The 22,814-nt window shown below is 39.6% G+C and overlaps 1 protein-coding gene across 4 annotated transcripts in view; it reads right to left on the bottom strand.

Moving 5' to 3' along the window:
* Positions 1-22,814, bottom strand: part of RB1CC1 (RB1 inducible coiled-coil 1) — a 101,910-nt gene that overhangs the window by 32,510 nt on the left and 46,586 nt on the right. For all 4 annotated transcript variants that reach the window (XM_060243800.1, XM_060243799.1, XM_060243802.1 and 1 more), the window contains 7 exons: positions 18,734-18,904; positions 13,846-14,030; positions 9,222-9,408; positions 9,020-9,101; positions 8,660-8,721; positions 7,026-7,129; positions 6,122-6,248 (listed from right to left, as the gene is read on the bottom strand). In XM_060243800.1, coding sequence (XP_060099783.1) covers positions 6,122-6,248; positions 7,026-7,129; positions 8,660-8,721; positions 9,020-9,101; positions 9,222-9,408; positions 13,846-14,030; positions 18,734-18,904 — 918 coding nt within the window. The remainder of the gene's footprint in view (positions 1-6,121; positions 6,249-7,025; positions 7,130-8,659; positions 8,722-9,019; positions 9,102-9,221; positions 9,409-13,845; positions 14,031-18,733; positions 18,905-22,814) is intronic.

Raw genomic sequence — 22,814 nt, 5'->3', positions numbered from 1 at the left:
AAACATGAGCTCTATGCCAGCAGTAGTAGTTCTTCAAATTTACAAAAAACATACTCTCAACTACTGCTAACAGCACTGCCTCAAGAAGGAGGGGGGGGATAGTGGGATCCCAATATATGCCTCCTAATCTTTATGTGTTAGTTCTCTACACAGTGGCTAGGAAAGGTTTTTCACTTGCATGCCTTCCCTTTTATTTTTTCAACAGAACATATCTACATTTTTTCCTAAGGGCTGATTAACTTGTCACACATAGGGCTGTGAAGGCCTGGAAAAATTCGGAAAACTTCCTTTTTTCTGGGTTTTTTCCTGAAGTTTTTTTCCCAGAAAACTGGAAAAATTGAAAAAAAGAAATGAAAAAATTGATTATGGAACATTATGTTAACATGATCAATAAAGTATTTTAAGACAAGGTGTTCAAATATTGTCCAAATCATTTCTAAAAAATATGTATGGTATCAGATTATTCTAATTTTTGTGCACTGTGGACAAGCAAGTCCTAGGTCATGCCCATTCACTGAAAAAAAGAAATGAAAAAAATTAATTATGGAACATTTTATTTTAACATGATGAATAAAATATTTTAAGACAAGGTGTTCAAATATTTTCCAAATCATATTCTAATTTTTATGCACTGTGGACAAGCAAGTCCTAGGTCATGCCTATTCATTGAAACTTAGTCCTACATTCCCTTCTATACACTTCCCCCCTCTTCAATTCTTTTTATGAGAATGAGTTTTTTATTTTTATTTAATACTGTAGAGAAGAAATATGAATAATTGTTACTTCTGGATTTTTAAAAAAAAAAATTGAGGTTTTTTTATCTGTTCCACATAAATTAGTAAACAGTTCAGGAAATTGTTGCTCCATTTGTTACAATTACAAATAAATATTACTTAAAAAGTAAATTCTGTCTGTAATAACTATTTGGATACACTATACTTTTAATATGCTAGTTGTGATAATTTCATGCCAAGTAAAATTGTCCATAGTCATATTTTAAGTTCCTAAAGTAACAGAATGACTTTCAATATGGAAAAGAAAAGTGCTAATGTAGCATTTTCCCCCCCCATTTTTTCTGAAAATTTCAGTTCCCTCCCCCCCAAAAAAACCCCGTTTTTTCCCCCAAGCTTCAAAATTTCCAGAAATTTTACAACTCTAGTCACACATACTAGGCCCATGGCTGCTTTTAGGGTTTTGGATAAGATGTGCACCTGAAATTCCATGCTAAGAACTCAGTCTGAAGCATGGAGGGACCTGATTTCGATCAGGACTACATCTTGTGGGGAGAGAGGGATTTGGCCTCCCACAGGGTGCAGCTATTCACCCCACTGGGGAAACTTATGTACTGAAGGCTACATGTAAGTTTACCCAAAAGAGCAAATTATAGCTTCCAGAGCCATTTCAAGGTCAAAGAAATAGTGCAGGTGGAGAAGGCTTAATTCCTCTTTTCCTATAATCAAGCCCCTGTGTGAATGAGGACTGTTCACAGAATAGAACTTCATCTGTTGACAGTCTATCCATCCCTCATGTAGACTTTGTAACATGCAAATCAGCCCTAAAACTACAAGCCAGAAACCCAATTTTAATACTTGCATCATTAAGCTAGGATGCTGAACTACAAACCAGTGCACAGGTATACATAATTTATTTTAAAAAACCCTCTATAACCTTATAAATACAAATATAGTTCGAAGAACTCTGAATTGTTTGCCAGTTTACCAATTTTAGTTGGCCAAGAAAAATGCCTTTTAAGAAGCAAAAATGCCAAGTTCTACAAGACTGTAATGAATAAAAATACTAAAACAAAGTTGTTGTTATTTTTTTTAAATAGGTTTTCCCCTGGAGTTAAGTCTCTCCATATGTTGTTTCTATGAGAAGAAACTGTAAAAAAAATAGTCAAAGGCCCCCTGATGAGGTGACAAGGATGTGGATTCACAACAGATGCTTAGAGAGGAAAAAACCAAAGGCATCTCTTAGGTCAAAATTCCAACATATCCAATATCTATCTTGTGTTCACGCTGTGAAATATTATGGCAAAGAGGATCCATGATCTGGAAAAAAATATCTAATGGTGAGATTTAAAGATTCAGCTCATCTAGTATTTCCATGAAAGAATCCAGGGAATAGCTAATAGAGATTTCAATGACATTGTGGAAAGAGGCAACATGAACACATATTCAGCAATGACTTATTTTTAGCAAGGACATATTTAGTAAAGAATTAATCAGACACAATGGACAGATAAGACCAGAAAGGAAGTGAGCTAAAATTATGGTCTGTTCCTAGTTGCTATGATCTCTAAAACCACCCAAAGTTATGATTTTGATACAGAAATTAGAAATTTGTGCCAATCTGCATATCATACAGAAAACATGTTATCACTGTTACATTTATTAGTTAATGAATATAAAGGCAATTGGTTGGATCCCACCTATGATTTCCAGGGACAGAAAATGACAGTTGTCTGTTATCCCCTTTTGTGGCAGATCTCTGGCTCCTACCTCATATTGTTTCCAGGGGTTCCCCAGGACCAGCATTTCAGGGGACATTTGGGGCTGCAACTAGGCAGGGAAATGCACTTTGCATATATAAATCCTTTCAATCTGCAGAAATACTTTGTGCAGTCTAACTCATCTATTATGCATAATTGTTGTGGGTCAGCCAGAGCTGGGTGTCCTGGATCAGTCAGAGCTCAGCAGCAGCAGGGACTCCTCAGGAGAGGACCTTTGTGTAGCCAGTCATAAACTGTCAGAAGAGTTGCAAGCTCATCAAGGCTCACAACCAGCAGCTGACTCAGAGCTACCAGTACCCAGCCCTGATGCAGCAGGTGATCTTCAGTTTGAGACCAGCTCACCAGGCTCACCTCCACCCTTGGAGCACTGAAGGCAGAGACTCAGAAGGGAACTATAAGCAAGGAGTCAGAGTGCATGCCTCATATCTTGTCACCAGCTGATGACAGCTTGGAGTAGTTAAGAGTTATTCCCAAGCAGCTGGCTGCTAACAAGGTCTTGTTAGGAAGTGCCTACAAAAACTAGCTCTGGAAGCCTGTGTGTGTTAGACTTAGTGACTACAGCTCCTGAACCTGTGTGTGTGTGACCTTGGACTGGTTCTTGGATTTTGACTTCAGCTTTGTGAACCTCTGGACTGCAAAAGACCCTTTGATCTCCTGACTATGCTCTGGACAACCTCTCAGGTAATGAATCTATGGCTTGTGACTATTTGGACTGGACTCTGTTGTACAGCTCTGCTCATATCCTGCTCACCCATCTGACCTGCCTTATGACAATAATTATTAAAATTTATGCTTCTCAATTATCTTAATCTCTTCAAATTTTGCCAACACCCTGCACAGACACATAAAAAACAGGGAAGCAAGTGCATGTGTACATGCATGCACTATATACTTTATAAAGCCCACTAGCATTCCTGGAGCCAAATGAAGTAACAATCAGTGGGTAATATTCCATTCTTCGGCAAGGTGCTCAAGTGGGTGGACAATACACAGCTTCAGCCAGTCTTGGAAAAACTCTGGCCTGGTTTCGGGATGGAAACAGCATGTCACCCTGACTGATGCCCTTTGTTGGGGCAGTGACAGAGTGAGTGCATCCCTGTTGATTTGTCTGAACCTCTCAGCTGCTTATGACACCACTAATCTAAATATCTTTCTGGTGAGGGGGGCCTGGAGTAGGGGACACCAGGCCACTGTGGTGTCACTTAACCAACTGACTCCACGTAGTAGTGCTGCTTGGCCCAATGACATTTAGTTATTGAGTCCTGCTGGCTTCCCTTCCTCTATTTAACATCTACATGAAACCACCAGGAGAGCTCATCCAGGGATTTGGAGTGATACCTCCAATATGCAGATGACACCCAGCTCTATTTCTCCTTAACAGCTAAGCCAGGTGGGTATGTGGAAGACCTCAACAGATACTGGGAGAAGGTAACGGGATGGATGAGGGCCAATAAACTGAAGCTCAATCTAAATAAGGCTGAGGTGCTGCAGGTCAATGGAGAAGCTATTTGGGGACTATAGGGAGGGGCTGCATTCTCCCTGTATGAGCAGGTTCATAGTTTGGGGGGTGATATTAGGCCCTGGCCTATAGTTGGAGGCTCATGTCTCCTCTGTGGCATACAGAGCATTTTAATCTGACTGAGTGGTTTGTCAGCTATGGCTGCTCCTTAAAAATGTGCTCTGGCTACAGTTATGCATGTTTTGATCACAAACAAGTTAGATTTCTGAAATATACTATGCATAAGGCTCTGAAAATTGTTCAGAAATTTCAACTGGTCCAAAATGCAGAAGTCTGGCTACTGTCAGGGGCTGTTTACCTCCATGCTCAAAGATCTGCATTGGTTATCCATCTGTTTCTGGGCACAACTCAAAGTGCTAGTTCTTACCTTTAAGATCCTAAACTGCTTGAGGCCAAGGTACCTGAAGGACCATCTCAGTTCAGCCCACCACTTAAGACCTGCATTCCAAGCCCTGGTCTCTGTTCCTCTTTCAGAGTTGAAGCAGATGACAACTACAGACAATGCCTCTTCTGTGGTAGCACGTCACCTTTGGACTCTCATTAGCACATGAGACTTTCCTGGAACTTACTTTACTTTCTTTTATGAGCCAGGCTAAAACTCTTCTTTTTGCTCAGGCTTTTAACTAGGGTTTTTATCTTATCAGCATTTTAATGGTCTGCTTCTGTTTTATAGTTTTTATACTATTTGTGTCTAACAGCTCATTTTTAAAAGGTGTTTTAACAGTTGTTCCATTCTTTTTTAATTGTAAGTTGCCTCAAACGGGTCTCTGAAAAGGCAACATAGAATATTCTAAATAAATGAATGAAAACATAAATAACTATTAGTATTAGTGACAGGATTTTGCTTAGTATTGCTTACAGGATTTTGGCCTAGGTCTCAATGTAAGTCCAAAAAGAGAAAGGTAAAATGCTAGATTTCACACCACCACAGAGGTTTGCACACAGGAGTTTAATTTTTGCTTTTGTATGGTACAACATATTCACAGCTGGAAGAAACAACCTGTGTTGATCTTATGTCTTACTGCTGTCGACTTCTATACTTTCAAGATAAAGAAAATAGTTTTTTAGGTGGTTATTTTTTTGTATTATCAATAATTGTAACTGTTATATCAGATAGTTATGAAAATATAGTCCTTTCAATTTAGCACTACTATGATTTTTGTTATTGTTTTATCCTTCAAGGATTACCACGAAGTTATACAGAATGTTGTTGTTTTTTAATTCATGAATATATGAGTATGGTCTACATATTGTTCATGTAATCAGAAAAATATGTTTAGAGAATACTGAAAGCTCGGATCTCCTCACTGTTCTCTCTCTTATTATTTGTATATTGTTCTATGTTAACAACTTGTATATGCTCAAGTGTACCATATGCCATTTATCTGTACCATTTGTCATTTTGTGTATGTTTACATTTCTTGTGGATCATGTGTCTCATCTTTAATACACTTAGATAATTGTAAAAGGTAAAGGTAGTCCCCTGTACAAGCACCAGTTGTTTCCAACTCTGGGGTGACATCACATCATGATGTTTTCATGGCAGACTTTTTACGGGGTGGAATGACATTGCCTTCCCCAGTCATCTACACTTTACCCCTTCAGCAAGCTGGGTACTCAGTTTACTGACCTCGGAAGGATGGAAGGCTGAGTCAACCTTGAAACAGCTACCAGAACCCAGCTTCTGCCAAGATCGAACTCAGGTCGTGCGCAGAGCTTGGACTGCAGTACTGCAGCTTACCATTCCGTGCCATGGGGCTCCTTAGATAATTGTACCCCTGTGTAATTTATTTTAATATTCCATGGTATTGTGTTATCTAGTATTTACACATTCTATATATGATTTGTAATAGTCTGTTTTTTATAATTGCTAGGTCTTGGCTTTGTTTTTATTGTCTAGGTCTGAAAATGGCAAATATTTCTACTGTGATGAATAGAAACACAACAACATATCCTCAATTCTAACTACATTTTCAAAAAATAACTCTGATTTCTGTTTACCACTAAATTTAGCTCCCAAGTGGTTGTGATTATGATTGCAGTGCTGTAGTTTATATTTGCATATAGTCACATGCATAGCCCAAAGATACCTTTTGTTCATTCAGCAGATCTGTAATGGTCTGTGACATTTCATCCAAACTTTGTGCTGCTTTGACCAGATTATGTAGAGCAAGTACATGCTGGTGGAGAGGTTCGAAATCACAAAGTATGGGAACCCTTAAAATGTGAAATAATTTAACACCGATTACATGAATGTTATAAAGTAACAGAAGGCATTCTAGAATACATGTAAAGAACACCTCTTTGCACTTTGGAGCTTCAATGCACACACTTAAAGAATTTTCATGTGTACATGGAAGATTTGCCATTTTCTCTTTCAGCTTGGTTCAGCTCCCAATGCTACTCTGGAGGGTCCTCTAACTTTCAGAAGTGGTTTTTCTCAGGGTACAAATATTGAAGTGGGAGAAAAATGCTGTCAGAAGGCTTTGATGCCCCAGAAAAATTCTTTTTAGTGTTTTTTTTAATTGAAGTGAACATTTAAATATTCTATAGGAGCTAAATGTTCTATGGGAGCTGAATATCAAGACTTCCAAGCCCTGATTTGGAAAATGGCAATATTTTAGTCTTATTGTACCTTTTCCTCCCACCTCTTTCTGGGAATCATTTTAATTACTGGAAGCCACTTTGCTTTAAGAGGATGGCTTATTAACACTATCAAAGAAAAAGACTGGGACTGTAAGGAATTTGAAGGCACATGAAACAATCAGTTATTTCAGAGGTGTTTCTTTGTCTGGCAGTTCAGTCATAACCATTCCTTTCATCTTAACATGAAAGATTCAAAAAAGTGTAAATTTGACCAACTAGTTTAAAACGATTAAGTTCCAACTGTTCCAATTTTCCCAATAAATGTTCTGGAAAGGGAACATGCCAAAGCAGAAATAATCATTTTATTATACACAGGCATTTGAATAAACTGAGTGCATTTCATCTTACCTGAGTAATGGCTGGACTTCTGAAGGACAAAAGGACTGTAGAAACTGCAGATCAGATAATGAGATATCAGGAAGTTCACTATCAAATCTGCGAGGTTTCCGAGTCTATATAAAAAAAAACAATTTGTACATATTATAGATATTATTAAACTCAAAGACAACAAATAAGAAGTCTGCAAATACTAGATGATGTTATCTAGAAATACAGCTTAATTGCTTGTTTTAAGTTTTTTTAATAAAAAGGATTCTTCTTTTAAAAATACACTTAATCCGTAATCTTACCTGTGGTTTCTCAAAATGTTTTAAATAGATAGTTTTATACTGCCTTATTTGTGTGTATGTGTGTGATTTTATGGTATTTTTTTACTTATAAACTACTTTGAGCAGAACTCTGTAGAACAGGCATATGAATTTCCTAAATTAATATAATTTCTCCCCCCTTTCTAAGGTAAGATGATCCAGAGTCATAATGTAAGAAACTAAGCAAAGCAGAGGGCTATAAAATGCCAGAGAAGATATTCAAAACTAATAACTTGTATCTCATGTTGCACTTCCAGGAAGGCTACAGTGATGCCTCCCATTAACTTACTGTTATAGTGTCTATTCCTGCTTGCCCTAATTTTCCCTCTTCCCATTATCCTTTGTTTTCATCGTATTGGGCTGGATCTAACCATCCTTGAAGGACCCTTCTACCAATTTTGGTTGCTCCCATAGAAGAACCACTTAAAAGTTAGAGGAAGGCTGAGTGGAGTGATCGCATCCACCCCACTCTGTATCATTTTATGATGGGCAAACTGTTTAGAACTATGGGAACCCCATGGTAGGACTCACTCTCTCCTAGAATACCTTATATACCATTGAATATAAGACTATGATCATATTATTCTGGCCGTACGTGCAAAAAAAGGAATTCTGATACTTTCTGTTAGTAAAGCTGTGCAGGATCCTTGAACTCCACCTGATCAACAAAAACTCTGGGATATTATGAAAGTAACCTTGCAAATGTGTCCACAAAAGTTATGTGCCCACCATTATTTTTTGGTAATCCTAACCTATACTTATTTTGTTTTGTCTCTGAAAGGAAATGAGAATTAACTTTGTAAAGCCTGTTTGGTTGGCTTGAGGCAATCCTTCACAGGTAATCAAATGTAGCTATTCATATGTCAGGATTATCTACCCATTTATTCAACTTGAAATGCACACAGACGTGGTGCTGAAGATCTCCGCTACCATTCAAAAGTCTTGGGACACCCACAGGACAAACACTAGTGGTGAGTCAAAGCCTGCTTCGTCAGAAGCATATGACAAAATGGGCTTTGGCTCATGAAAGCTTATGGCACAATAAATACTAACCCGCAACAACAAACAGTTGAGAGAAAGACAGCAAACAGAGAGAACTTTCTCCCTGGAATTTGACACTGTGGAACACTACCAGTGGAATTCTTTTAAAGGCAGTCATCACAGCATTAATACAAAGACAAAGTAATCATTCTGTGATCTCATCTCTGGATTAAGCCATCTTGCAAGTTTGAAAATGATAAATGTAACAACAAACAAAGCAGTCTTCGTTTCATAGTATACTAAGCTTCCCAAAACCCAAATCAAATGTATTCACTACAAATAACAAATACTTACACAAAATGATGGAGGCCAGGCATCAAGACCTCTGAACAAGCGATTTCTTAGAAAAGATTTCCCTGCACAAAAAATAGGTTATCTTTTTAAAGCTTGTTCACATATAAAATGGTCTGAGGGATGGAAATTTTGCATGCAAAGAGGGACACATGGTATGATATAAAACAACTCTAAACATGGGGGCTATTATCCATATATAAATCAGTCTTCAGATCTAGAAAAAACAACTATGGACAAAACACTCCAAAAAAGATTTGGGAAACATACTGTTCAATCAAGTACACAACTTGTACTGGTGCCTCTGCCAGTGCAGCTAGTTTAAGAACTGTAATTTATAAAATAAGTAATACAGATACTTACTAAATAATTTCCCAAAAGTTTCCCTTTTGGCCTTTTCTGCATCATAAAGGTGTTTCCCATCTTTTATTAAAGCGCTAGCCCACTGAAAGAAAAAGAAGTGTGTGTTTATATATAAATGGATATGAACACAAAAAATGTGACAAGACATCTCATCAAGTTATTCATGGATGTAAAATCTAGATTTCTTACTCAAGTTGCTTACCTCCCTGTAGTGTTTTACAAACATCTTCCTCCTTACAACTTCAACAACAGCCAAACAGTACATCTGAGGGACATTACTAAGCTTCTCTACTATCTTCACTCGTTCTAGCAGCTCTGTTACAAGACGGAGCAGGGCTTGCAGTTTCTCTCCATCTTGGTCAGCATGAAGCATTACAAAGCAGCACCACCTAAAGAGAATAAAGTCTCAACATGGCATATTGGACTGACATCTGTAAGACAACACATTTTACAGAATGCTCCATTTGAAATTATTTTTCTCTAGTAGAGCTCTTTCCGATCTTGATTTATAAAAGCAATGCAGTTACTAATGCCTTTAGAAAGTTCACACAAATTAACATACATTTTATTTATTCTGCTTCTATAGTTTTTTTTAAAAAAAGGTTCTCCATAAGCGAAATTTTGCATTCAATACCAAATTCTGCCCTATGAAGAATTCACACATCCCTGATTATTATTCTACATCACATTAATACAATGAAGACTAGAGACTGTTTTCCAGCAACCCAAATGTCCTGGTTAGGGATGGGAACAAACTGGATCACAAACCAAAGTCTGTAACAAACCTTGGGTGGTTCATGTTTTGTGAACTGAAGGCTGTGGTAGGTCAACTTGACATGAACTTTCCTGAACTTTCAAGTGGTTCCTGAATGAATACATTTCTAGATTGTCTCCACTCAACCAGAATGTTCACCAAAGTTAAAAGCAACAGAGAGAGTGGAATTCTCCAGCCTTGGGAAACACCAATAGGGGCCCTTCAAAGCTTAACATGCACTTCTGGTTGCCAATAACAGAGTTCCCATTCTGCTCTATTAGGACCATATGAGCCCCAGAGGTCATTACGATCGGCCAGCCAACATCTTTTGACCATCCCTGGCCCAAGGGATGTCCAGCTTGCTTTGACCAGAGCTTTTTCAGCCCTGGCCCCCGCCTGGTGGAACCAGCTCCCTATAAAGGTTCAGGCCCTACCGTATCTGTCGCCATTCCAGAGGGCCTGTAAGACGGAGCTTTTCTGCCAGACCTATGGCTGAGGCTGGTGGACGTCCTTATCTTATTGTACCATCAAACTGGCCTCCCAGCACTGTTGCTTAAATCAGGCCGATACAGTTGACATCCTTGGGCACCTAAAGCTGTACTTAATTGATATGTCCACACCATTCCATGCTGCTTTAAATCAATTCTGAGCTAATGACTTAACTAGTTTAAATTTTAATGTTTTTTATTGTTTTATTATTATTTGACTGTTTTACTGTTGGTTTGATTGTGTTATTGTGTTGGAACCCGCCCTGAGCCCATTACGGGAAAGGGCGGGCTATAAATTTACAAAAATAAGAATAAAATAAAAGAATACTATATATATCCTCAGCTCAGCTTCACACTCTCTCTTCTGTTGGGTAGTGGCAGTTAGATAGAGAGGCAGGAAACTTCTTCAAAGCAGAGCATGTTCATTTATTCTTGATTGTGAACACCTTTCCTCTGATGGGGATTGGGTGTTAAGTGGTGTTCTGCCTCCACAAGGGAGCAGAGGCTTAACTCAGTAAGAAGTGCATGAGTTCATGGGAAATGTAGTTTAGAATGCTCCTAGCCTCTACTGACTACTGTAGAGGGCTTTTCCTGTCTTAGCTAAGCCTGGGAAACTTTATTGTATCTTCCTGCCTTTCACAACCCATTGTTCAATTGCTCACTGGCCGAGAAATGTGCCACAGCACCCTTTCTCCACTGCAAGCACCTAGATAAATAGGCTCAAGTACAACAATGCTCTATATTCTACACCCTGGATGAACGTGAGTCTTTGATTTGTGTTACTTCCTACAGTAGAATAAACGGTCGTTCATTAAAAGTCTATTGTTTTGGTCTGTGAGTTGGATACTCTCTGGAAGCACAGACTAGATCAGTTGGGCAATAGTCTACTGGTCCAGAACAGGTGGACTCAGGGCTCTGAGCCACCCCATCTCTCTGCTCACACCAAGCAGAAAGGGTTAGCTACTGGGAGCCTCAGCTGAAGACTCACAATTATACTCTCCTGATTGTTCACACCTCTGTGTGCTGTAAGGGTGAAAGTGTGTGTACAGGGTGCTTATCATGGAGGAAAGTCGTCCACCCCTAAGTACCCTAGTCCCCATCCCTGGGCACCAAACATGGCACTAGGGTGGGAAGATGGCCACATTTGCCAGGTGAAGGTGGGGTGGACAGGACTGGCCCCACACCCAACCCTTTCTAACTGAAATTCCCCCACTGAGAAAACCTCTGGATACCCCCCTTTACTTTTACTCTCACAGAAAATCTCCCTCACCCAATACCTACTTCATGAAACAACTTCTACTTTATAACACCAAACCTACTTTAGGGAACAACATCAACCTCAGAAAACATCTGCCTTAGCAAACATCAGCCTGTACAAGCATGCTCCTGTTTAACTACCCCTTTCCACTACATTTGTACAATTCATAGCAGGCAATCTCTTATCTGCACGGTGAGGTTCCTTGTGTGTTTGGTGTGTGTAGCTTTTAAGAGGTCCATTTTATACACTTGTGAACCTGCACCTGAGATTTTTTCCCAAAAGCACCATTCTACTTATTATATCCCTTCTTTCATAAAGGAATTACTTTTGTTTACATATGAGAGACAATGTCTAGACCTACAGGAATCCCATGATTCCTGGAATCAATTTTTCCATGGTTGAAAGCTACTCTGAAGGGAGGAGAATGCCTTCTACTGATGCCTGGATCCAACCCAAGCCCAATCCTATGCATTTTCTAAACCAGGGGTGGCCAAACTTGCTTAATGTAAGAGCCACATAGAATAAATGTCAGATGTTTGAGAGCTGCAAGACATAAACATCAGATATTTGGAAGCCTCAAGAAAGGAAGGAAAGGAAATAGATGGGAGAGGGAGGAAGAGGTGGAAAGAAAACAATTAACTATAAATGCATTCTCCAACCCACCAGCTAGCTTGACTTGGAGAAGTGACTGAAAGAGAGAAATGCCTTTTCCAAGTCAGTGGATGGGACAGTGGGGGTTTCAAGAGCCACACAATATGTGTGAAAGATCCACATGTGGCTCCCAAGCTGCAGTTTGGCCACCCCTGTTCTAAACCAATTATTATAAAACTATTCTCTTCCTTGGATTTTGTGGAAGACATACTTTAGACCAGCACCTTTTTTTGGTAGAAAAAGCCCAGCAAGAACTCATTTTGCATATTAGGCCACACCCCATGATGTCATCATTGTTTCACGCAGAGCTTTTTTGTAGAAAAATTCCAACAGGAACTCATTTGCATATTAAGCCACACCCCTACCTAGCCAGCCAGAACTGCATTCCTGCTCAAAAAAAGCCCTGTTTCAGACAACATTGATGGACCTTAAGAAAACATAAATAGCCTTGGCAACAAAGTCCTAAAGATTGCATAAAAATACTGACAACATTAAACTTCAATTTAAGAGCACTTCAAATATTTAAAAAAATAACTTCAAGAAATATAGGCCTACAGAATCTGAAAATATTGTCATGTTTTTCTCTACCTAATCTTACCAATGGTTTATTTATGAACTCATCAAAACAAAGTGTCTAAATCTGTCCTGACAAGTGTTCTAAGAGCATAGCTAGTCACAAAATATTTTTTTCTCCCTTCTATTATTTCACTACTAAAGAATATTAGCAGACACAGAGAACACAACACAACAGAAGTTAAACACTTTAACACTGCTTTCAATTACAGATCTGAGCTCCTGCTTAACTCTGCCTAGATTGCACTTTCTGTTTGAACAGTTTCCTGATACCATGCTTCAACTGCCATCCTTTCAACATTATAAATTTGAAAATACAACCCTGCATTCCTGTGGCTGGTACATACTGTATATTGCAGTCCCTGTTCATAAAAAAGATGAACACATTTTTCAGTCATTTAAAAGACTGATGGAAGAAAACACTGGGTTGTGCCCAACCATTCTGTGTCAACCTTCTTTAACACAGGGAATCTTCTTCCAACAAAAGAGGTTCATCTATCAGCAAAGGAGCCTCTTGCATATGAAGAAGGTGCTGCAGAATACAGCGGTAACATAAAACCCAGTATTTGTCGTCTACTGGATGCATCATATCTCACACTACATCCATGGAAACTTTTGCTGATTTGTGAATTAAAAGTAAATAGGCACCATTTTAAAAAATCTCCCTCATACCTTGCTTATGGTTTGATGAAGGAGCTTTTGGCTTTCTCTTTTCTACTATGAAATTTAGGGTTCATGGTATAGCTTAGGAAATTATTTGAGTTTTGGGGACAGTGCCTGTGATCAGTAGAAGCTTAGAAGGAATGTGATGCCACAGAGTCCACACTCTGAAGCTGGTGTTTTTCCCAGGAGAAATTATGTAGTCTGGAGACCAGTTGTAATTCCAATTCCAGGTCCACCTGGAGCCTGGAAATCCTAACTGTATTACACAATATTTACACTCCATGTAAGGTAGTTCTCATGAAGGAATCTGCATCATTGTTCTCCATTCCAGATTCTTCAAACTTCTTCAAAACTTTTGTAGTTTTTAGAATGGGAGTTATGACAAATAGAACTGACAAACATTGCGGGAGAGGAGATAAAGCACTACAGCAGCACTTACTTCAGTCGGACTTGTAAGTTATTTGCAAGTTCTTGTTTAGCAGTAGTACACTTCTGTTTAATATCTAGAAGTTTCCTGTGGTTAGTTAACATAATCATCAATTGATTTGCATGACTTAAACACAAATCAGGTAACACAGAAGGATCTTTCAAGTTCTCTGCTCTCTTCTGATTAGCCAAAAATCCCTATAAGAAAACAGTTTTAAATCACTAGTCTGGATATAAAAAATGAAACACACATAAAACCAAGAGATAAATTTCTCATAACAAATGAGATAAAAATTCACTTATAGAACACATCTCCATTTAATCTTGACAATTCTGAGAGCACAGAACTACCCATAACCAAAACCAATTATGTTTTTAACATACCAAATAATTAATAAAAATAGAATCTGCTTGAGACTATGCAGTCAAATGTGTGTGAAAAGTTATCTAGAGTGGGGATCAAGAAACACTGCTACAAAATGAATGGCATCTTGTCAAACATCTAATACCTTAGATGAGGCGAGTTCTGTTTTTCAGATCCTCTACCACTCCATGCAGAATGGATACTGATCTATTACTGACAATCCAAAGTGGTTGTTGGACAACTTCAAGGATTCTTGGACAAAGTGGACTGTTTGGATCCTTTCCCACCTGGATCAAGGCCTGGTTATAGGACTGAAATAGCTGATTTCCCTGGTGAATTATGGGGGAATGGAGGGAAAGCAATCCTGTTGATTCTTTTGAACCTGTATGCAGCTTTCAATACAATCAATCATAGTACTTCGGAAATGCCTTTTGAAGTTGGGACTGTAAGGCATCTTTTTGAGGTGACTTGGGTCCTACTGGAAGGAAAGTTTCAGATGGTGATGCTGGGGAGCCCTGCTCAACCTCTTGGCTTCTGGAGTTCTGCAATGTTCCATTTTATGCCTCATGCTTTTTAACATCTATATAAAACTGCTGGGTGAGGTCAACCAGAGATTTAAGCTAGATTGTCACCAATATACATATTTCACACCTCCTGCAGATCCCTGGGAGGCTGTGGAAATCTTGAAGCTGTGCCTAGAGGCAGTTTTGGGATGCATGAGGGCTAATAAGCTGAAATTTAATTCCAACCAGATGGAAGTGCTATTGGTGGCTGGATGGACTAGCCCAGAAATTGAGGATGGGGTTGCATTCTTCCCAAAGGAACAGGCTTGCTCCCTGGAGATGCTGCTAGACCTTCTGGATTAACAGCTGGCAGCGATGTCCAGGAGTGCTTTCCACAAGATTGGGCTGTTAACCTAGCTGCAGACTTCCCTGGGTAAAAAATATATATTACCACTGTGGTGCATGTCCTAGTAAGATCCAAATTAGATTACTGCAATGAGCCCTTTAAGAGTGTATAAAAAACAAAACTGTTACAGAACGCTGCAGTGAGAATGTTGGCTGGACTGGGTTTTAGGGATCATATCACACAAGTCTTGTTCTGTCTGCAATGGCTTCCAAGTTGCTTCCCAGCCCAATTTTGAGCACTGGTATTAACCAGCATACCTTTAAAGACTGTCTACTTCCACATGAACCTACCTGCTCTTTACAGTCATTTTCAGAGGCCATGCTCCAGGGGGCCCATTCATTTGAGGTTAGACAAGTGAAAATTCAAGCAAGTGTTTTCTTAGTTGTGGCACCAAACTGTGGAATTCCTTCCCAGGGAGATTAATCTGTTTCCCTCAATCATGACCTTCTGCCAAAGGATGAAAACTTTTTTTTTGGGGGGGGGGGGCGAGGGCTGGCTTTCGCTTGCTGATCCTCCTTCCTGTTCAGTTTTAATTTTCTATTTTACATATTACTCCTAAAATTGATTTTAATGAGTTTAGAAATTTTTCCACCTTGAAGACCCTAACTAGGTGAAAAGGCAGGATTTTAAATACAAAAATCTAACAACAAAGCTCAATGTTAAAGCTAGTATTCCCAGAGTAAATATCAACTTTATATGTTCTTGTTCTTTTAATGACTTTATCCTGTTGTATTTTATATGTCTGAAATGTGATTCTGTCACTTTGACTCACAAAAGCAAAATTTTTAAAAGCATTGAAAAGTAGAGTAACTTTATAACTTCTATTTATTCAAAATAGTATTTCTGTAAACATTTCCCTATCCATCTGGATCCATGCTTGCCCAAAACTAGGTGACGCAGAAAACAACATCTGATGTCATCTTACATTGCTGGTGTGACACTGAAAACTAATCCTCAATGTTAGTGTCACCATGATTTCAATTAAAACAATAGCATGGTTATTCCACATAAACCATATAAACGGTGAACACAGCGCGCAAGACAGCTGGTTCTTGACTGGTTTGCCAAGTGATTATGTGAACAGAACTTTAGTAGCAATTCATCAGATGTTCTGAAGACAGAGCTCTTAGCAGAGGAGGGGACACAGCTCTAAATGGTTTAAATGACCAAGTTCCAAGGCTGAATACTTGGCATCCCTAGTAAAAGAAGGATCTCAGACAGGGAAACCACTGCCTAAATTCTTGGAAATACATAGTACTGATTTAGGTATAGCAATCAACTGATTCAGAAAAAAAGTGGTTTCATATGATCACAGGAATAAAGATGTAAACGAAAAGCAGCCATTGTTACTTTCATTAAAGTCATAACAGAACGTAATAGCATAATCCTACTTGAAAGCTTTGCACTGGATTTAAGAACTCAGTGAAACTATTCTTATTATGCATTGCCACCTACTGACCATGTTGATCAAAAGATCTAATGCTCAAATGATCCAAAAAACCTCAGTAAGTTAAAAAAACACAAAATGATGGCATTTTTTTCTGCTCCAATCATGCACAACTGGCACTTACCCATGCGGAATAACACTTTTCCTTCCATTAATCAAAACTGAGCCGCTGAACATAGTGTACTGTTTTGTCAAAGAGGTATTTCAAATTTTATTTCACTGATTATTTCAACCATTAAGTAAATGAAGACTCAAAGTGAGCAGTGTTATACAATTTCAAGTTAATACTTATTCTCCAAAATAACCTTGGTCAGGATTCAGCTACGTGTACAACATGTTCTGAGTTTCAAAATTAGTCTAAGATATGAAAGAAGTGAGAGGGAATCACACATTCTACCGTTTAAAAGAAAAAAAGTCAATCATTCCATCACATGCCCAAGGTTTTGAATATATCAAAAACAGCTGTGCTGATTCCAGCCAAAAGACTGGATTTGGTCAGCCTTTTCAATGAATTACATTTAGTTTCCTTCCTTACTATAGCTCTTGTCCCACATGGTTTTTGTACATGCAGGTCCCTTAGCCTTTTCAGCAGCCAGACCCTTGCTTCCTATTTTGCCAGCAGGTTTTACCACATGCTAGACAAAGCACCTTTCTTGCTATTGCACCAGCAAGCCAAAGGAACACCTAATCCAGGGGTGTCAAACTCATTTATTATAAGGCCAGATCTGACATAAATGAGACCATGTCGAGCTGGGCCATGTGTGTACCTATTTAAGTTTAGGTAGCAGAGATATAAACTTTATAATGAACACAAACACAATTAAAGATTTTAAAAAAACCCCTTAAAGCATGCTTAAAACATTAGCACTCGTTGGTCTTAAAGGTGTTTTCTTTGTATTTCTCCCATGGGATCCAAGGAACTGGGCAAAGGAAGCTCTGGATCTTTCCTTCCTTCCCTAGGGGACAAGGAAGGGAAGGAGCCTCAGCCAGTAGAAGGAAGAGAAGCTTGGCTCAGTAGCTCTGCTGTGCATTTGAGAGAGCCTGGCAAAGCAAGCTCTCCCTCCCCCCTTCCTCCCCAAGGGAGGAGCCACAGACAACGGAGAAAATAGAGGCTTTGCTCTGTAGCTCCTGTGCAATTGAGGAAGCCTGGCAAAGCAAGCTGTGATGCAGAAGCAAGAGAGAGAGAGAAGGAAGCAGATGACAGCCAGTTGCTCAGGGGCCTGATAGGAGCCCTCCAGGTGCCTGATTTGGCCCCTGAGCCGCATGTTTGACACCTCTGACCTACCGTAATCTATAGTATTGGAATGAAGTCACTTAACCCCAATGTGCTTTCAGTCCTTCTTATGATCTTTACCAAATTGCCAAAGGTCCTAATCTTTTAAAGTGCCATAAAACCATGCAATTTAGAATTTAAATGGCTTCAGATATAGCAAAATAATCTATTTTATTTTAATGTTTTCCCCAAAGCGTTTATATCTATTTAAAATGGAATCTATGCAAAATCTAAAAAGAATAAGGAACAAAGTTTAAGGCAGTAATGAAAGCCTTTCAGATGTTATCTATTTCTACTCTTTCAGCTCATTTTTCTAGCTTGGAATTGCATTCTAGTTTTAACAAAAATAATCTTTTGATTATTCCCATGATATCTGTAAACAGCACCTGTCTGTAAAATGAGCACAATCTCAACTATTTGTGCAGGTTCCCATTCCCAAAAAACTAAATATGTTTTCTCTCAGAAGAGAGAGAGAGGCTATATGGGTACAAAAGCAGTCTGAGCTCCTTCTCTGAATCAGAGATGTTCTGAATTTTTCCTCAAAAAATATAGTTCAGTATTGAATTTTGTTTGAATGCCTTCTGGTACACAGCTGCATTTAATGGGAATAACACTATAGCATTTTCTTACTAACACAAAAACAAACCCTCAATATACATACATTAAAATAATCACATCATATTTTAACAATATTTCTGGCAATGGTAATAATAAAAGAATCCATTCTTACCCTCCCCAGCTTGCTTTAACCTCAAGTAAAAATATACTTATCCAAGAACATACATTGCCTAGCCTAAACAGGTTTAATCAATGGCTTAATAAATTAGAAAAAAGATGAAATTACAATAAGAAAATTAAAGTAGTTTATATGGCATCCACTCATCATTTTCATAAAAACCAATGTTCACCTGAGCAAGTTCTTTTTGTTCATTAACCAGCCTGCTACAACTAGCTATCATCTGGTCCAAGGCATAAAGCCTGTCTTCAAGTCCCTTAATGGCCTTCATGTTCTGATTATCTAATTTGGCAATAGTTTGTCGGCATTCGGTCAGAAAGGGCTGAATAATCCTCGGGTCAAGCTGTAAGACAAAATAATATATATATTAATTTATATATTATCACTTATATTGTAAAAAAACCCTATTTAGACTAAAACCTTGAAAATTTTAAACAAGCATAATTTCACAAATTCTAGGGATCTTTTAAACCTCCAGATCCTGTGTTTTCTTCAAACAATGACAACTTTATTTCTACTTCCTATTGATTGGTCACTATTTTTTGTGAAGAAGCTGGAAGCCATCTGGCTGACAGAATAGGATATAAAAATAAAGCATATTTCGTTCTTCTTAAGTTTTAAAATGTCAGTTAGGCAAGTTAAATTTGCAGACCCCAACCCAAGCATCTTCATATATTTCACCAGGTGACAGAAAAAACAACATCTTATTATTTGTGTGAAGTATTTGAACCACGTGAGAGGATCTGACAACCATGATTCAGAAGGCACAAAGTACACATTTTTAATTTGTGGATTAGTTCAATCTGCCTATGTTAACATCATTTTTGTATTATGAAACACTAGGAGTAAGGCCCGTTGTGAAGAAAAATACAACGGGCTCTAGAAGGAAGCTCTGGGAAAGTTCCTGCCACCCTTGCTGTCTTCCCACCTCAAGGGGAGCTAATCTCTGCCATTTAGAGAGCAGCTGTAAATCTGAGTGATCTCCACTGGCTACCCGGAAGGAAAGGGCATTGTACCTGTCTGAGGTTCTATCCCTTCTCAAACCCCACCCTCTTCAAGCCCCACCCCTAAGCAGTTGGCAAACCTATCTCCTTTCCTTTATCTGCCCTTCTACTTCAACTTTCCATTGCCTTCTCCCACCCTGCAGCTTCTACATAGGAAAATGACAGTCTTTCTTCAAAGGGGGGGGGGGCAAAGCAGTTTGCATCATTCTCTCTCCCATGTGATCTGAACAACAACCCTGCAAGGCAGGTTAGGCTGGAAGTCTATGACTGGCCCAAAATCACCCAGTCAACTTTTACAGCAAGAACCAGGATCTGACAGATCCCATTCTGAAGCCCTAACCCATATGTCGTCCTCAAACTCCAACAAAGAATCTCCAGGAATTTTCCACCAACCTGGAAAGGTACCACTAAAGGCCTCTGGGCAAGTGCCCCCCCCCCCGCCTTGCTGTCTTCCCACCCATCCAAGTGAAGGCATTCACTCCCCCCCCCACCTGAAGGGGAGCTGATCTCTGCCTCTATCTGGAGAGCAGCTGTAATTCTGAGATCTCCAGCCCTCACCTGGAGATTGGCAACAGCGGTTCCCTATGAGGAAAGGCCTTTCCCTCAGTGGCCTGTAGCGATCCTTTAGGAATTTCCCACCAACCTTTAAAGGTACCACTAAAGGCCTCTGGGCGAGTGCCTCCCCTCCCCAGACTTGCTACCTTTCTACTCACCCAAGTGAAGGCATTAATTCCCCCCCCCACACACACACACACACACCTCAAGGGGAGCTGATCTCTGCCATCTGGAAGTTCCTAACCTGCAGTTACCAACCCTGCAGCCTCTAAGGAAAACAACAGTTTTTCTTCACAGTGTGTGTTGGGGGAAAACTAAAGCAACTGACATCATTCTCCTCATTTCTCTCCCCCCTTTGATCTGAACAACCCTGTGAAGGCTTCCCTATCTCCTTCTCAGGCAACCATCTTGGGGCAAGGCTGAGAAGAGGAGGGAGAGAGGGAGTGAAAGACAGTAAAGGAGGGGCAGCCATGTCCTCTGTGGCTCAGCCAGGCTCCCTGGCTATTGCAGTGGCCTTCTGAGGCTGTGTGTGCTGGGAGGCCATCTGTGTGGGCTGTTGATAGGGCCTTTTGTGAGGCCGCAGGAGCTCTGCAGCCCTTTCTGAAGCCACTTGACAGAGAAGAGCTAAGAGATGTGGTTGTCTCTGAGGTAAGACTGCTTCTGGCAGTTTGTTCTACATTCCTGGGCCTGAGTAGGCAGGGCAGGGAAGTCAGTCAATGGGATGCCAGAGACATTAACTGACATGTGATGGGCCAGTCATTTGTTCTCAAAATATTAGGGCCTTTTCACACTTACCGGTGGAAACCGGAAGGGAGTCGGTATTGTGCCGCCTTGCAGTAATCCGCGACAGGGATGGGAGTTTTCAGACACATGTTTTTTTTTCCCGGTAGGGTTCCGTGATTGAAGCAAGCCATTTCACACTGTTCCACTTTTATCTCGCTTCCACCAGCGCCAGCCATTTTCGCCTGCCAGTGCGCGATCTCCGGCTTATTTTTTGGGGGGGAACGTCGGCAAAGATCGCTATAGCGACGTATCACAACAGCCCCACCATAGAGATGGCTAAGCTCCATTGAGATAAGTTACCAAGTTTCAGCAGCGGCGATCTCTGGCATCTTAATGGAACCCAGGCATCCCTATGGTGATGCTGTTGTGATACGTCGCTACAGCGCTATAGCGATCTTAGCCCGATGTTCCAAAAAAAAAAAGCTGGCGATCGCATGCCGGCAGGCGAAAAAGGGCGCGAAAACTGCTCCCAGATTAGATACTGGACATTTCACACAGCGCCCCATACCAATTTCAACCTGGAAGGAGGGGTTGAAAACTGGAAGAAGCTGCTCTTTGTTAGTAACGACTCAGGCATGCCTCACTACCGGGATAGCTGCGGGACTGTGTGAAAAGGTGACAGTATTCCGGTAGCAGCCAGTTACTGAGTTGGGTCTGTCTGAAATGCCAGCAGAAACCCGTTACTGCTCAGTAACTGGCCAGCTTCCATACCAGAATACATAGGCTGTGTGAAAAAGTTCTATGTGAATGGCCTTCCTCGGTTTGGCCATGGCGATAAGAGAATTATTACTATAGATATTTCCAAAAAGTCAAAGAATGTTACATATGTGTGCAAACAAACAAAGATCCGGTGGAACATGCCTGTGAAGATACCAGTCAGTCAATCTAGCTTCCAAAACAATAAAAAAATCAATGCATATATAAACATTTTAAATGGTCATCTATTGGCTAGTCCAGATTATAGCAAAAGTATTGCTGATGTTTTATTAGGGACATGGCCTCTGACATAATACCAGTGCAACTACAAAACAACACTAGTGGGAGGGCGGAATCTTTTTTAGGTCTGGAATAATGCCTTTTCCCACTTTCTTTAGAATTTTACTAAAGCAGAAATGGACACATAATTACCATATCATTAGTAATATTTGGCATAAGAAATTATACAAATAATTGCTATTTTAGATGTAATCAGCACTGAAGTCCATTCAGGCAATATATTTTTGTATCTTCACTCTGTGTGTGTGTGTGTGTGTGTGTAAAAACAATATCCCAGGCCCCATTATCTGAGGACCTCAAATGTGGACGTTTGCAACGCTATCATAGAACTGCTTCTGGAAATCTTAACACATCACTGAAAACACAGAATGGGTCAACACTAGTATGCTTTTCAAAAGTTAAATTAATTAAAGACTCAAACAATGCGATGATCACATGGTAAGAAAAATTAGTGAAAGCTTGAACCTCCAATGACATATTGCTCATACATATTTAAAAAGGTATTAGATAGCCAAGAAGAAAGCCCAGATTCACACAACAGTAATAAACGATGTGAAAAATACATCTGTACAAGCCCATCAAGTTTACTTAGTAACTTGCTTTGCCTTCCCTTTTCAAGAGCCACATTTTCAGCTTTCTTGCATCAATTCAGCTTGCCTACATTGATGTCTGCTTGTGACATAACAGCATATATTCATTCAGGTAATAGTCTTCTCCCAACTTGGTTTACAATGTACTTAACTGCACAAACTAAACAAGCATATTGCATAAGCAATTTCTTTGCAATAGTGCTTTAATGCCCATGCAGTGCTCACAAACCAGACTGGCATAGATGATATGGTTCTGTCTTTTCTAGTACTTTAAAAAAATATAATAGAAGTTACGATAAAGTGATACTGCCAATTTACCATGCAA

This window comes from Heteronotia binoei, chromosome 7, assembly GCF_032191835.1.
Source record: "Heteronotia binoei isolate CCM8104 ecotype False Entrance Well chromosome 7, APGP_CSIRO_Hbin_v1, whole genome shotgun sequence".
In the NCBI taxonomy this organism is placed as follows: Eukaryota; Metazoa; Chordata; class Lepidosauria; order Squamata; family Gekkonidae; genus Heteronotia; species Heteronotia binoei.
This window is presented reverse-complemented; position numbering and strand designations above follow the sequence as displayed.